This window comes from Euprymna scolopes, chromosome 8 (assembly GCF_053919585.1).
Source record: "Euprymna scolopes isolate OS-2025 chromosome 8, ASM5391958v1, whole genome shotgun sequence".
Lineage (NCBI taxonomy): Eukaryota > Metazoa > Mollusca > Cephalopoda > Sepiida > Sepiolidae > Euprymna > Euprymna scolopes.
Genome location: NC_136489.1, coordinates 67602781 through 67619439, shown reverse-complemented (window position 1 = coordinate 67619439; position 16659 = coordinate 67602781). Strand labels below are relative to the sequence as shown.

At 32.7% G+C, this 16659-nt stretch overlaps 1 protein-coding gene across 1 annotated transcript in view; it reads right to left on the bottom strand.

Moving 5' to 3' along the window:
* LOC145283595 (uncharacterized) overlaps window positions 1-16659 on the bottom strand; it is a 3312299-nt gene that overhangs the window by 122419 nt on the left and 3173221 nt on the right. Inside the window, exons 24-25 of the mRNA XM_080132527.1 lie at window positions 15072-15286; window positions 11867-11989 (exon numbers count right to left, since the gene is read on the bottom strand). Of these exons, the coding sequence (XP_079988653.1) occupies window positions 11867-11989; window positions 15072-15286 (338 nt within the window). The remainder of the gene's footprint in view (window positions 1-11866; window positions 11990-15071; window positions 15287-16659) is intronic.

The window sequence follows — 16659 nt, the reverse complement described above, 5'->3', positions numbered from 1 at the left end:
CATATACACACACATATATACATATATATATATAGACATATATACATACATACCTACATAGAGATATGCACATGCATACATACATACATATATATATATATATATATATATATATATATATATATATGTATGTATATATTTATATATATACATGATGATTGCAACGTCTTGTCAGACGAGTGCCGAAAATGACGTTTTTAGTCCTGCTGGCGAATTCACACGCTTCAGCAGACATGACACTGAAGACGGTCATGGTATACATACATATATATGCATACACGCATACATACATATATACACACATCTATAAACATATATACATATATATATACACAATACATAATACGTGTACATAGACATACATATACATACATATACATACACACATGCATACATACATATATACATACACATATATATACACATGTACAAACACAAACGCACATATACATACATATACACATGCAAATAAGTACACATATATGCACATATACATACACATACATTTACCTACACATATATATATATACACATACATATCTATATGCATTTATACAGATACATATATATATATGCATATATACACACACACACATATATATGTATATATTACACACACAAACATATATATACATATATTACATAGCTAATATAACATACTGACCCAATGGGACTTGGGTAGATACACATAAACATATATACACACATACATATACACATACATACATGATGATTGCAACGTCTTCAGTCACTAAAAGTCCATGTACCCGAATATGACTTTTTAGCCCTGCCAGCGACTTGCACACCCTCAAGCACATTGACTTGTATGAGACTAACGCTCATTGATTTGTATGAGACTAACAGCAGCGGAACCTGTATTATCGTGGGCTTTCATGTGATTAACAAAACCTGCCTTCGACAACAGAGCCCGATCACACACCTTACAGATCCAGAGATCTCCATGGTTGGGCGGCAAGGTTTGGCATTTCCTACATGCTCTCTTAAGCTTCTCTCGGTCTATTTTGGCTGCTTCATAGTGTTCTGCACCCCTGTATATCAGTGTCCTCCACTGCTTGCGATCATACGCTAGGGACTCCCAACTGTCAACAGGAATATGAAAGCTCACCAGACTCTCCTTGATGCTATCACGAAAACGTTTTTTGGACTTGTGCTGGGGTCTTTTTCCAAGAAAGAGCTCACCATAGAACAATTGTTTTGGGAGACGATAGTCTTCAAACCGGATGAGATGACCCGCCCAACACATCTGGTTCTTAATAACAATGGTAGCAATACTGGTTGTTTTGGCCTTTTTTGAGACATATGTATCAGGGACAAAGCTATACCACTTTAAACCAAGAATGTGTCTAAGGCAGTGCTGATGGAACCTCTCGAGCAATTCTATATGTGTCCAAGGTCCAAGTTTCAGATGCGTAGAGTAGGGATGGTGCTACACATGCTTGATATACTGAAATTTTAGTTGTCAGAGTCAGATCACCGTCAGACCAGACTCTATCTTGTAGCCTTCCAAAAGCATTAGATGCCTTGCTGATTCTCTGTCTTATTTCCGCATTAAGAGTGCCATCATTTGATAAGGCACTCCCAAGGTAGACAAAATTCTTTACGACTTCAAGGCGCTTTCCACAGACGAAGATATCAGGTTCCACATACAGATCATCGGGAGCGGGAGTGTACATGACTTTAGTTTTCTTAATGCTAACTGTCAGTCCGAAGCAGGTACAAGCATTTGTAAAGAGATCCATCACTAGTTGCATATCTACTGCGGAGTGTGTTACCAGGTCAGCATCATCAGCATACAACAGTTCCCTAACAAGTCCATCACTAACAAGTGTTTTGGCTTGGAATCTTCTGAGGTTGAACACCTTTCCAGTCGTTCGGAATCTAATATAAACACCCATATCACAATCGTGGAAACCATACCAGAGCACAGCAGTCAAATAGAGCGAAAACAATGTTGGTGCAGCTATATCACCCTGCTTCACACCATTATCAATGGGGAATTCTTCCGAAAGCTGACCATTGAAGTTGACGCGACTTTTCATACTATGATGAAGTTGCTTGAACTTGTCTGTAAAAGCAGGTGTACAGCCAAATTTTTCCAGCACTTTCCAGAGAGCCTCACGGTTGACTGTGTCAAACGCCTTGGTTAAGTCCACAAACACCTGGCAAAGAGGCATACGCTGTTCAATACATTTTTCCAAGAGCTGTCTAGCAGAAAACACCATATCCACAGTTCCTCGCCCACCTCTAAAACCATACTGGGATTCCGGAAGGATATTAGGACATACATACTTTTCCAATCGGTTTAGCAAGAGCCGTGCAAATACCTTTCCAACCGCACTCAGCAGCGAGATACCTCGATAATTTCCACAATCAGATCTTGTACCCTTTCCTTTGTACAACATAACCAAGATGGCATCTACCCAATCTTGGGCAACCGGGTCACCCTGCCATACTGACAGTATCAAAGAGTGGACCACAGAATGTACATTGACACCACTATGTATCAGCAGCTCAACAGGGATGCCATCCAGCCCAGGGGCTTTGTTCGAGTTTATCTGTTTTATGCAGTCAACTCTTTCCACAAGAGTCGGTTCAACATCAAGTTCCGGACAAAAGGAACATTGAGGGATACTTTCTATTGCAGCAACATCAACATTGGATGGGTTATGAAAAAGATCATGAAAGTGTTCATGCCATCGATGCTTAATTTCATCTGAGGTTTTCAGCAAGGTTTTCCCGTCCTTCGCCAGGAGTGGTGTAGTTGAGGATTTCGGACCATAAGCCTGATGAAGCAAAGTGTAGAATGTCTTGACATCTCTATGATCGTAGGCAGTCTGTATCTCCCTTGAGAGGTTAGACCACCATTTGTTTTTTATTTACATACATACATACATACATACATACACACATATGATGATGGCAGATCAATCATTATATGCTCCCAGCATTTCAGGCCTACACACGTCACAATTTTTCCATCGCCACAGAACTATTTTTTATAGACAAATGCCTGAGGGAGTATCTATACAACGATTATGCTACAACAAGCAAGAGCAAGATAGCCAGCAACAAGTCAAACTGCAGACCAGCTTAATGCGGGCACTGGTCTCCTGTTTTATGTTTTTTGTAAATCAGAGATTTGCTTCTCCTAGAGGGGTTGCCTTTACCACGGCTTACATGAGCCCACTCCATCTGAATGCTATTCGGTCCATGTCTGGAATTTAGGTTACTGGGCACGAGAGCATATTTCACACATCGGTGAGTCATGCATTCCGCAGCTAACAGGGCCTAAGCTTATCTGGAGGTTTCTGTCAGGGTTACCTAACCCTTAGTCTTTGGTTAAAGAACCTTGGCCCACAAGGCAGTGGAGGTCCAGTTATACAGCGTCAGACACACGCTGTTCATCAGAGTCCCAACAATAAATAAATAAAGCCAACTCCAAAACACACGACAGGTAAAAATAAGTGGTGATGAGTTGCGGTTTTTGTGCAAATCCCAAACCAGAGGAGCGATCAAAACGGAAGAACTCCCCAACGATCACGACGACAGTGATGATGGGTCCAATTAAATTAATTTAAAAAATTTGCTTTTACCTATTCGTGTCCATATCAATTTAAATAAATTAATACATAAATAAAAACAATACATGTCCGACAAAAAAAAACAAACAAAAAACACACACACACAAAAAAAGAAAGCGATACGTGTAATGAGCACCTTTGTCGCAATCCTTTGTTAAAATTATATATATATATATATATATATATATATATATATATTTGGTGGTTAAAATTTAAATCCTGAAAAAACAGACATATAGACATATATTCGAATTAAGAATTTATTGTTTGACAAAAGGAATATATAGAAGGAGTTATGTTAATTTCCTTAATCCATGGATTATTGCTCTATTCTTAAATATTGAGCTTTTCCTTTTTGGCTAGGATCACCTTGAAAGTATTACTTTAAGTAATATCTATCAGGATTTTTCATCTGAATTCTATCAGTATCTTATATATATATATATATATATATATATATATATATATATATATATATATATATATATATATAAAAGTGAACGTGTCTGTCTGTCTGTCTGTCTGTCTGTGTACATTTCCCTACGCAATAACTCTGTCAATTTTTAGTCTATAGACTCGAAATTTGAAATACCGGGTACTGAGATTTGGAAAAATCGATGTGACGGGTGTCAGCCAGAAATTTTGCTTTTAAGGGGTCAAATTTCAACGATTTGACCTATAAGAACTCTACCAAACTCCTCCGACAATTTTGGGTCTAGACACTTGAAATTTTAGATATAGATTCCTTGAACCTGGATCTAACTTAATAAAGTGATTTGAGCCAGAAACTATAAATTTTAAGGGGTCATAATAGGGGTCAAATTAAAAAAAAATTGACTTTTTTTGTTTTGCTAAGCGTACACCTCCAAACACCCGGGCAAAGCCGGGCTAAAATGCTAGTATATATATATATATATATTGTGCTTTAAAATTTGTATAAAAGGAGATTCCGATCTAGACCGTTTTTCTATGGGTTATCCAGAATTTCTTAAATTCTGCTTTAAAATACCTGTTAGCCCTTTAGTTAAGTAGCCGTATCTAAATAAAATACTATGTTTTTTTGAGAACCTTTGTTACCTTCAAAATTTTTGAAATTTTTTGTTCCAGCAATTTTATATATTCATTTAATAGATATATTCATAAAATTATATTGGGTTTAGTGCATTTAAATGTTGGGGATATTCAGGTAGTTAAGATGATGAGACCAATAATGACCGAAACGGTCTGCACACGTAGGAACATATGACTATATTTACATAAAGAAAATAAAAATTATAAATTTGCTCTTTTTGATTGAGCACTATCAACGACCCTTGTTGGAATTCACTGCTTCTAATCTATTGAATATTTTTTTACACTGTTTTTTTAGAAGCGGCGAGTTTTGAATTAAAATGAGCCACAGAAAAATATTTTCAGTATACAAATATATGGCTTATTCCAACGATTAATTTTTGCCATTTATAATTTAAATACAATTTCTGACATCGCGTATATCTAGAATTCAAATTTTCACAAACCCTACACATTAAATTAGACTATATTTCAGCAATGACACGTCGAAACTTGTTTTATAAGTTTTCTGATTTATCATCGTAGACATATTATTTGCATATATTTACATATCTCCGCAGAAAATAATCTAATAGGGTTAAATCGCACGAACTAGGTGGCCAATTGACAAGTCCATTTCATGAAATTAATCGCCTATCAAATGCTTTTTTCAGTAAATTGATTGTATCGTTTGCAATTTGCAAACTCTGCCCTGATATCAATCTTTTTATAATGAATAGCCCAACCAAGCTGAACTCAAAATAATCGATAGTCATCAAATCTGCAGTTAAAAACAATTAAAGCTCGCCGCTTCTAGTTAAAAAATCTTTTAGTCACAATATATATGTACCCAGAATATATAATGTTGTTTACAACAGAAGTGTGATAGTGAGACGAACAAACCCCCGATACTGATGCAAGGAGCGTTTAAAGAATAGAAAAAAATTGAAAAAAAATTGAAAGAAAATTTTAAAAACTGAATGTCGAATCATCCACTGGCTAAAGAAAAAGAAAAACAAAAAACATAAAAAACAAGCAAAAACAAACAAACAAAAAAAAACCAAAACCAAAAAAACAACATAAAAAACAAGCAAACAAAAAACAAAACAAAAAAAACAAACTAAAAACAAAAACAAAAAACATAAAAAAACAAGCAAACAAAAAAACAACCCCCCCCCAAAAAAACTAAAAACAAAACAAAAACAAATAAAAATGCTCACAAAATAATAAAAAAAATAAATAAATAAACAGTCGAAAAGAGTCAGTTTGGAAATTAACAGATGCGAAAGATTTTCCGAGAAAGCCATGTCTTTATATGACGTCTATTGAGAAAACCAAGGAGCCATTCGTTTGCCTTCATTGAAAACATGTTTGGACGTTATTTTCTCTTTAGACAATGTGAGTGTTATTGAAAAAAAAATCAAACAAACAAACAAACAAACAAACAAACAAAAAATACAAGACATTTCCTATTAAACGATGCGAGAGAACAAGTATTTTCTAATTGCTTAGTAACGAGTTTCCTTTCCGAATCTTATGATAAAAATATTATTAAAAGAAAATAAACTTTCCCAATACGAAAGCCGTATCAGATTACACCGATAAAAAAAACTTTAGTACTTGACGATTAAGCTTGTTTTTTTTGTAAATGTACATAGTTAATACGCAGAATGCCATCAGCTTTACCTAATCATCTCTGGTTACTGTGAAATACTCACGCTATCTCGAGGTCGATCGTCGGGCAATGTCCAAGACATCGCTCAGATCTGCATCGGAGCATACCTCGCTTAGGAGACAGTCAATGAGGATGTGTGCCAGAGTATGGACGCCAGGGCTGCAGGGGCACCGAGCGTCGTGTACATAGTGCCACTTGATTATATTGTGTCATGTTTTGGCAACCTTCGCTCGGGCCCAGTTGAGTGTCATCCATTCTTTCCGCGGGGGGGGGGGGTTCTTTCGATGCCGGAAGAGCCTCTTTGCTGTTATCTTCGAATGACTCATTCCACAAATGTAGGCTGATTTCATTCCATTAGAAATGTAAAGTAATTCGTAATTGTATTTTTAGCATTACCGTTGAAGGCGAAGGTAGTTCGGTGGTTAACGACAAGGACTGTCAACCTGAGAATCCAGTTCGTTTCACAAAAATCACTTGACGACCTTCATGTGGTCTCTCCCGTAAGAGCCAGATGTTTTTTCTAGAAAAAATCTGACTAAAAAAAAAATGTTGGGGAAATAAAACTCTCGGATTCATACGATATGATGATGAGCATCGTTACAGCGCAACGAATAATAGTGATGAATGAATCAGTTTTAATTGAAAGTCTTCTGGACATTAAAGGTTCAATCTTCAATGTGGATGATAATAAAAATATAATTACAAATTACGTCATTGATTACGGATAAATAGTAAATAGCTGCCATTATACATTAAATAAAGGATACCGTTCTAAATTCCGTACAGATTCTCGAGTTCGACATACAGATCTCCGAGGAAATAAATGTAATGATGGGTGTTTCAAAGTATTTAATGTCCGAATTGAATTATTATGATGAGTAAACTTATACATTCATGACCTGAAAGTTTCATCCCTCTGTTGCAGATATTGACTGTGTAAGACTCTAAGAAAACAACATCTGTCATGGACGTGCGTCAAAAGCAGAGATGCGTCATTGAATTTCTCCATGAGAAAAATTGAACCGCTCAACAGCACAGTTAGGAGTCGGTTACAGAGTGTTGACAGGGATGTGAGTGGCAAAGCGAGTTCCGGACTTTTACGACTGACGCATCAAAAGAGGCTGGCTAAAGTGCATTGAAAATTGTTGCGATTACGTAGAAAAATAACATCTGGACCACAAAAACGATCGCTCATTTTAATGGTCTCACTTCTGTCTTCGTATGACAATATTGTCGGGTCGAAAGAGTTAAGGCTATCTTGCACTAAGTTTCGGTAAAAGAAAATTTATTTCCAAATTCATTGCAAAAATGATGGGAAAGAGTCTTGGTTATTTCACTTTTCTCAAGATGTTTGAAAAGAGAGACGGCTTCAACGTTGTAGGTTTTAAGTTAGAAAATAGCAGGCCTTACTTTTGAATATACGATCATATATACTTAGAAAAGGAATGCAACGATTTAAATGTTAGTTGCTCACATAATGTTCAAACAGAAAACACTTATTTAATGTACGAGGATAGCAACTGGATAGAATTTCTAAGCGTCACCTGCACTGAGGATTGAACCTTCAACCTCCATGAGAGTGTAACATTACCACTGATGTTTATTAAGTACTTTATCCACTACGTCACGGGACTTTACGAATTCCCGAGTTCGATGGAAAGATTCACGAGTTCGACAACATACACCGGAAGAAGGCCGGAGGTTACATTAACCAAACGTTGTAAAAACAGCACTCCAGATTAGATTAGTAGCCCGAAGAATCCTAAGAACACGGATGAAATGTGACGATTCAAATAATGGTAACGCTCAAGTTTTGCACCTTGAAAAATGTAACGATACCGAATTAATGTAACACTTTTCTCTCTATTTTCATACATAAAATTAACGAAGATTACGGATACCAAACAGAAAATGAATGAAATAGTAATGATTTGTTGTGGTAAAGAATAATATAATACAAACCTTTACGCAAAAGAAGTAAATATGGATAAGGATATCTGTATAATAATAGATGTTGGGACCATAAATCAGAATCGGAATTGGGAATGAGAAAAATCAGAACTTTTTGAGTATCGGAAAATTTTAAGCCTTATTTCGGATACCAAGAACGTTTTTTAATTGATTTTGATTGCTTGTTTTTATTTAAATGTTAATTTTCAACTGATCATATCAATGAAAAAAAAAAGATAAATATTTATTGATTCTAACCAATCAGTAAAACTGAATTCTATAGATTACCTCCCCCCCTTTTTTACTTTTGCGAATATAGATGCAAATACTGTATAATTTTTTTTTGCTGTAATCTAAAAAGAAATCTCTCTAGGTAGATATTTAGAGATGTTAAAAGAATCGGTATCGGCAATTTTATCGGAATTGTAAATTTAGAATAGAATCAATAATTGCATCGAAATCGGGAAAAATTTGGAATCGTCCCATCACGAATAATGATAGGGGTATACTTCCTGCGTACATTATTCACTCACAGTGAAAATATAAACTCGTCTGATCGACAAAAAAAAAAAAAAAAAAGAAAAAATTAAAGAAAATAATTGCGGACGATGTTTGTCCGTGTGCTAAAATATTGATTTCACGCATTTAAAATTGTACGCTATAAAATCAGATATAACGTAAAAACTAGATATTGGGTTATCTTCCATTTATATACTTACTGTTTTTTTAAAAATTTTGTAACGTAGTTTTAACACATCTAATCCTTAAACTTTTTAATAATGAAAAGATTTCAGTTTTATTTTTCCACAGTAAATGTAATCATCATTTTTAACAATTAACGTTCTTAAAAATAAATGTTTGAAATAATAAACGTTATTTTAAGTAAATATTTTAAATAAGTATTTTTAAAAAATTAATATATATATATATATAAATACCGTTTTTAAATAAATATTTTAAATAATAAACATTTTTCTAAATAAATAGTTTATTAAAGTGACGTCTTTTTAAATAAATACTTTAAAGTATCAAACGTTATTCAAAATCAATATTTTAAATAATAAACGTTATTTTAGGTAAATATTTGACATTAATCGTTTTCTTAAATAGATATTTAAAATAAGTAACGTTTTTAAATAAATATTATAAATAAGTAATGTTTTTAAATAAATAATTAAATAATTCATGTTTTAAACAATTAACGTTATTTTAAATAAATATTAATGCTATTTAAATAAATATTAAAAATACGTTTTTAAGTAAACATTTTAATAAATTAATGTTATTTTAAATAAATACTTTAAATAATCAACGTTATTTTAAACAAATATTTAAAAAAATACTATTATTTCAAATACATATTTTAAACAAACATTTGAAATAATTAACGTTATTTTAAATAAAATTTAAAATAATTCAATGTATTAAAGTCAATATTTAAAATAGTTAACATTATTTTAAATAAATTTTTTTAAAAAGTAACGGTTTTCAATAAATATGTTTAAAATATAAACGGGGTTTTAAATAAATACTTAAATAAATAACGTTATTTTAAATAAATATTTTAAATAATTATTGTTTTTAAATAAATTTGTTAAATAGTTAACTATTTAAAATAAATATTTTAAGTAATTAACGTTATTTTAAATAATTATTTTTTAATAAGCGACGGCTTTTAATAAATATGTTAAATAGTTATAGTTATTAAAAATAAATATTTTAAATAAGTAAGTTTATGTTAAATTAATACTTATTAATTACCATTATTTAAAATTAATAGTTAAAATAATTAACGTTACTTTTAATTAATACTTTAAATAATTAACATTATTTTAAACAAATATTTGAAATAAGTAAACGTATAAATATCTAACGGTTTTTAAAAATAAATATTTTAAATAATTGATCTTATTGTAAATTTCTATTCTAAATAAGTAACGTTTTTACAACAAATAAGCAAACGTTATTTGGAATAAATATTTTAAATAAATATCTTATATTAAATTAATGTTTTAAATAATAACATAATTTTAAATTTATATTTAAAAAAATCAACGTTATTTTTAATTAATATTTACCTTACAATTCTAATTATTTTTTACAGAAGAAGAAGAATTAATTAAAAAATTATTAATCCTAACAAACATTTTTCATTTAAAAAGAAATTATACAAGTAAATTTGCAAATGAAATCGCTTCAGACAAGATGTGAAACCACTTAATGTAAATAGCTAAAAAGAACCACAGATAGTTATTGTTAACACAGGAGATGTCTACTGGCTCTAGTCCTGAAAAGAACAAAGCTGGGATAGGAAGCTGTATTGCAACGAGATATTAAACAAACAAATAAAAAAAGAATTGATGGAGATCACTAGACCAACGAGTCAAACGAACTGGAACAAAGGAAGCAGGAAATAGGTAAGTGAATTCTGAAGAACACATTACATAATAATATTCATTAAAAAGAAGACTGAGACTTACAATAACTTTGCGGAGAGGTTGCTGAGAAGAAGACACGGCGAAGCCAATTAAATTACGGATCAGTTTCTGCTCCGTATTAAGAACCCTCAAATAGGACAGAGATTAAGCAATCCAAATATAACCACGGTACACCATATATGGTCTGATAGTAGACTTGTAGAGAGAACCGACTTTACGAGAAACAAATGTTGAATAATTACCATTCTTAAAAAAGTTTATGAGTTTATCGATATATATCAGCCTATCTATCTATTTATCTATCTATTCAATGATATTTTTAAAATAGTTTATATTGGGAGTTATTTATTGTTTATAGAATAAAGTGTATCAATGGGTTTAGCTAAGGATGTTTACATAAATTAGCTAGGTTGAATATAAAAAAAAAATAACCTTGAGCAGGCGTACGTGACGAGGAGGTCACGTTAAAGGGACGCGTCATTTAATTGGTTACGTCACCGGAACTGAGGTCAAGAGGTCGGGAGTTTTAGTCAGTCGAAGAGTCGGAGAGTTGGAGTCTAGTTACGCAGGTGAATAGACGTACTTCAAGCCAGGAAGCGGGCTGTAAGAACAAGCACGTAGACCCGTAAGCAGACTCTCCGTGAAGACCATTTGAGATAACTGGAATAAATTTATATTATAAAAATATAAAGTGTTGTTCAGTGGTTTCACAAAAGAAGGAAGAACAGATGTCTAAATTAGATGATGCTGGTCATTTCATGGTTCGTCACGGAGCTCAGCAGGAAGATAGAAGAACTCATAAAGAAAGAAGGTATGAAGCATATATAATTCTTCTTATATATGAACTGTAATATATACTCGTGTGATAACTCTCTGATACAACATGACTCAGTTTATACGTCGATATCATATTCTTCTGGATAAACAAAACATACATACAATTTATACGTTTATACAGATGTTATAAGAACGATATCTCCGCACCTTTCAATACAATATAACTTTTAATATCCCACATTACACAATACGATATAGCATATGATTGTTTTAATATCTCTGCCTATACAACACAAAGAGGGCAATGGATATGATATACGATGTCGTGGAATTTTCCGATGTCCCTGTTAGTAGGTAAATAAACGGCAGCTTACCTCCTTTCGATACTTGAATTTTTCATTGATATAAGCATAATTATCTTTGTCCATTAGGTATCGAGCGAATCCTTCGAACGAGAGGAAGGCATGCTCCCGAAGAACAGGGTTTGGTTCATGCCGCTGAAATAAAAAAAAAGAGAGAAAAAAAAAGAAAAAAAAAAGAGAATTATTTTCCAAATGTAAAAATGTTACAATATTACAAAACCTATTAAGATGAGTGATACGTTATTAGAAATCGAGCAATATTTGAGATTTAATGAACACTCGTGATTCTGTTCAAGACAATGTTCATTGAAGTCGGCGTTCATTAAGAACGTGTATTTCTTGCTCCATTCGCCATTCGCCTTCTGTACGCCCTGTTCGCTGTCCCATGGGAGCCAGGGCACAAATAGTTTCCTAATCAAGTTTTATTAAATCGAATAAACATTTGAAATCGAGCCAGAAAACGAAGATGAAATAACAAACAATAATGAAATACGAATAATGACGGAATCTGAAGAAAGTGAGCAAGGAAAGATATCGCATCAACGAGACACTTTTGTTTAAGACACTAGTTCTTGTCTGTTGAATAGCGTCGAATCCCTTCAAAACGATCAAATGGTAGAACTTCTTCAGAAGTATTTATGTTTCATAACGCCCTACAAGTCTTCTCGTCCGTTGCTACTGCTTTTGACTTTTCTTCTCATTCTTGAAAAAGCCTTCGCAACAGGTGGACGAAACATTGAGATGCCACCTTGTTGTTTTAGTCTTTTCCCTTTCCATTTTTCTTTTGCTCCCACCGGATTTATCTTATTATAATAATTTATCATGAAATCTTCCCTCAGTCCCCAAATAAACGGAGTTTAGATTATTCCTGTAATGACTCATTCCCTGTTGATTGCGGTGTGAAGTTAGCTCTGTGCAGTTCTAGGAGGTTCAATCTCCCAGGCTTTCTCTCTTTGAGAAGGGAGTTAGTTTATTGTTAATCATCTGTCGCGCTTCTATGGGGCTGTTCAAACATTTTTTGCAGGATCAGGGTGCCCCATCCTCTGTGGTGCTGATATTTCAATACAACTTTCCGACCCTAGTGTCATATTTCTCGCAGTGGGGGAGAAATAAATACATTCTAAACACACACACACACACACACACACACACACACACACACACACACACACACACACACACACACACACACACACACGCGCACACATGCACGCACACGCACACACACGCCCCCCCCGTAATATACTGTTTTGTTTTTATCATTTTTAGTTTGTATCCTTACTTGTCTAGTTATTTTGGAGGGAAAAGTCAGTAAGCTATAGTCTATAAGCAAAAGGACATATTGCGAAACCAGTACGATAGTTTATGTTTTATTAACAAAACGCTATTCAGCAATCACTAGCGTCGTTATTTTGTCTGTATTGTGGATGAGAACACTATTTTTATTGACATGCAATTTTTCATGTGCAAATAATCCGCTTTCAGTTGGTGTGCTTGTGAGGAAATAATTACATTACGATAACATTATACTGTGCTGGCATGCTTGGGGGTAATTTCCCTCGGGCAACACCGCGTATCATTGCTAGTTAATTGTGTTTGGAATTTTCGAAGACAAACTTGATAAAACACGCCTAAGGGTTTAATTAGTGCATAAATTACAATGTCGTATGAAGGCGCACACAACGGATGCTTGATTAATTTTGAAAAAAGACAAACAAACAAACAAAAAACGTAGACTGGATTCACCAAGGATTAGGGAAAAAGTCTGTTCTCCTCCCTCTCTCTGACGCATATATATATATATATATATATATATATATATATATATATATATATATATATATATATATATGTGTATGTGTGTGTGTGTGTGTGTGTGTGAGTGTTGTAAAATATGTTTTTCAATTATATTTCAGTCCATGTTACCAATCCGTTTTGTTTAGAAGCTCAATGTATGTCAAATATAATAACAGAGCAAATATAAGAATATTAGTATAGTTGCATTTCAAGATCCAAATATTTATTTTTAGTGCCAAACAACCCCTTACAATTACAATTTCGGTACTTTTTTTTTACAGATCCGTTTCCTTATGCAGAAACAAACGGTTATTATTATGTTAATACCGTCTATTTCGTGCATATACTCTTTAGAAAAAAATAGAAATTATTTGATTGGGTAGAAAAAATGCATGACAATGTAAGCTGCCAGAAAAAAAGTTCATAGAAGAATCAACATAGTGCGTCTACTCCGGCAGCCATCTTTGTTCATATTGTAAAGTTAAACAGGTTTTATTAAAAGTATGAATTAAAATGTTTGGGGATTTTTATTCTCCAAAAAACTTATTTATTATTATTATTATTATTATTATTATTATTATTATTATTATTATTATTATTATTATTATTATTATTATTATTATTATTTTCTTTATCGAATATTCATTCTCTGTAATTTGTTATATATATATATATATATATATATATATATATATATATATATATATATATATATATCTTATTAGTATTAGTAAATTATCAAACAATCTAACCGTATGAAAAAAAAACTCAAAGGATTAGTTTCGTATTTCCACACGATGTAAATCCTTTTTAGATATAACATAGTTAACAGATTACCGAAAATAAATACAATCACCCCTATTATTTATCATACTTTTTAAATTCTCATTCGAAAAGTCATTACCTGTGACATATCTGCTAAGATATTTTTTTGCATAACTAAGTTTTACCTTGGCTTCTAGTTTATCCTCATTATTATTATTCTTATATAGGAGTATTATCATTATTATCATATTATTATCATTATTATATTATCATTATCATCATAATTATAATTATTATTATTAACACGCTATAATTCATAATCACCACTTGTAACCAATGAAAAAAAAAACACAAAAAAACCTAAACGATTAGAAAAAAAAAGATAATGAAACTATTATTATTGCCAACACAATCTTACAATTATTTATTCTAAAAACTAAATAAAATATAAGAAATAAAATTTTAATTAAACTTTTAAAAAGTAAATAAAACATCAATTCGTTTAAAAATACTGTTGCAAACATTATTCAATCTTAAAACTGTGTATAAGCCATGATACAACGTAACAGCCTGTCTGTGGATGACTACTATGTGTGTGTGTGTGTGTGTGTGTGTGTGTGTGTGTGTGTGTGTAAAACATAAATAAAATTCTTACCTGTATCAATTCTAGAATCTTCTCATCATCAACGTTTTCCTCCTGATAATCTTCTAGAAAATGCTGGAACTGCTGAACCCCCATGTGCCTGTTTTGGGACGTGTCTACCCCAGCACAGTTGTGAACAATACTGGCCGCTGCGATTGCGTCACAGATCTTTCGCCGGTGTTGCTGTTCAGAGCTCAGATCGAACGCGTTGTTTCTTGTGACCAAACCTGAAAGACGACAAGATTCTCAGATGAGACAAAGAGACAACATTTTTGCTTCCTAGAAATATTGCTTACAGTAGAGTCAACCTTCCGACATATTTGCTTTATATTAATCCAGAAGGATACAATCGTCATCCACGTGGCGCCCTTGAAAAGTAGCTATCTGTGCGTTCTAAGAAAAAATTTGATAAGCTAACGTACTACTTTGTTTCTAACTCTTAAAACACTATTGGAAAATACTTCCGTCTTGTAACAAAAATAATTGTTAATAACTACAACAGGATCGTTTTCAAGTACAATGTAAACAAGTTCTTGCTGAGCCGTCCTCTGAAATCATCAAATTCTATCCAAGTTCCACCATTATTGATCATCAATGAGTTTTTGTTTCCCCAGCAACCTGATACCCTTATCTTCGAGTGACCTTATGATTTTAGTAAACAAGGATCCTCTAGTTTAAAAAAGAAAAAACAGATCAGTATCCGTTTCTTTGACCGCTGTGAGTATCCACTTAGGCTCTAATGAATAGGGATCAATAAAATGTTGACAAATATTTTTTTTACAATTAATATTAATTATAATTAGACACAAAAATTTTATAGTAATACGAGCAGGCGTTTAGCACGGCGTTTTTCGGTCTTAAAATACGCATAAACAGTAAATTTTAATTAAACAGAAAACCGAGACATGTGTAAGTAAAAAAAAAAGAAAAGAAAAAATGCTCGAGCTAAGTTCGAAACCAAAAACTAAAGATAATGAGTCAAATACCATAACAAGCGTGATACGATTTTTAAAAGATGTTTTTTTCAAACTACTTATTATTAACATAAGTAATTTATAATAAAAACTATTCGCGCATGCGCATTCGTAATAGTTCGCAAACAGATATAACTATCACTCCCACGTACCAATTTTTCAATTTTAACCCCATGGCAGTCCTTTTTTTCAGAAGGAAAATGGCTTAAAAAGTTTTCCATATGTCTGAATATCCTATATACCGAATTTTATGTCTGTAGACCAAAGATTCGTTGAGTATATAGGTATTCTCACTTTTATAGATATATAGATTAAACATGGAAACTTCGAATAAGGAAATACCTATCTTTAAAAAGTAAAATTTTAGCGACTCGAAATAAAGAGATCAAGATCAGACCATACAATGTGTACATTATTGAGCATAAATATGTTTTTGGGGACACAACACTCATTAAGCTATATTACACAACATGTACACCCACATATATGGACACACACAACAAATATGTACACTAGCATACCTGCATACACGTGAATATATGCCTCAGACTATCATACTGACGCATAGAGACTTGAAAATATACATTACACCTATACACAGTGGCACATCCATATTGATATTAATG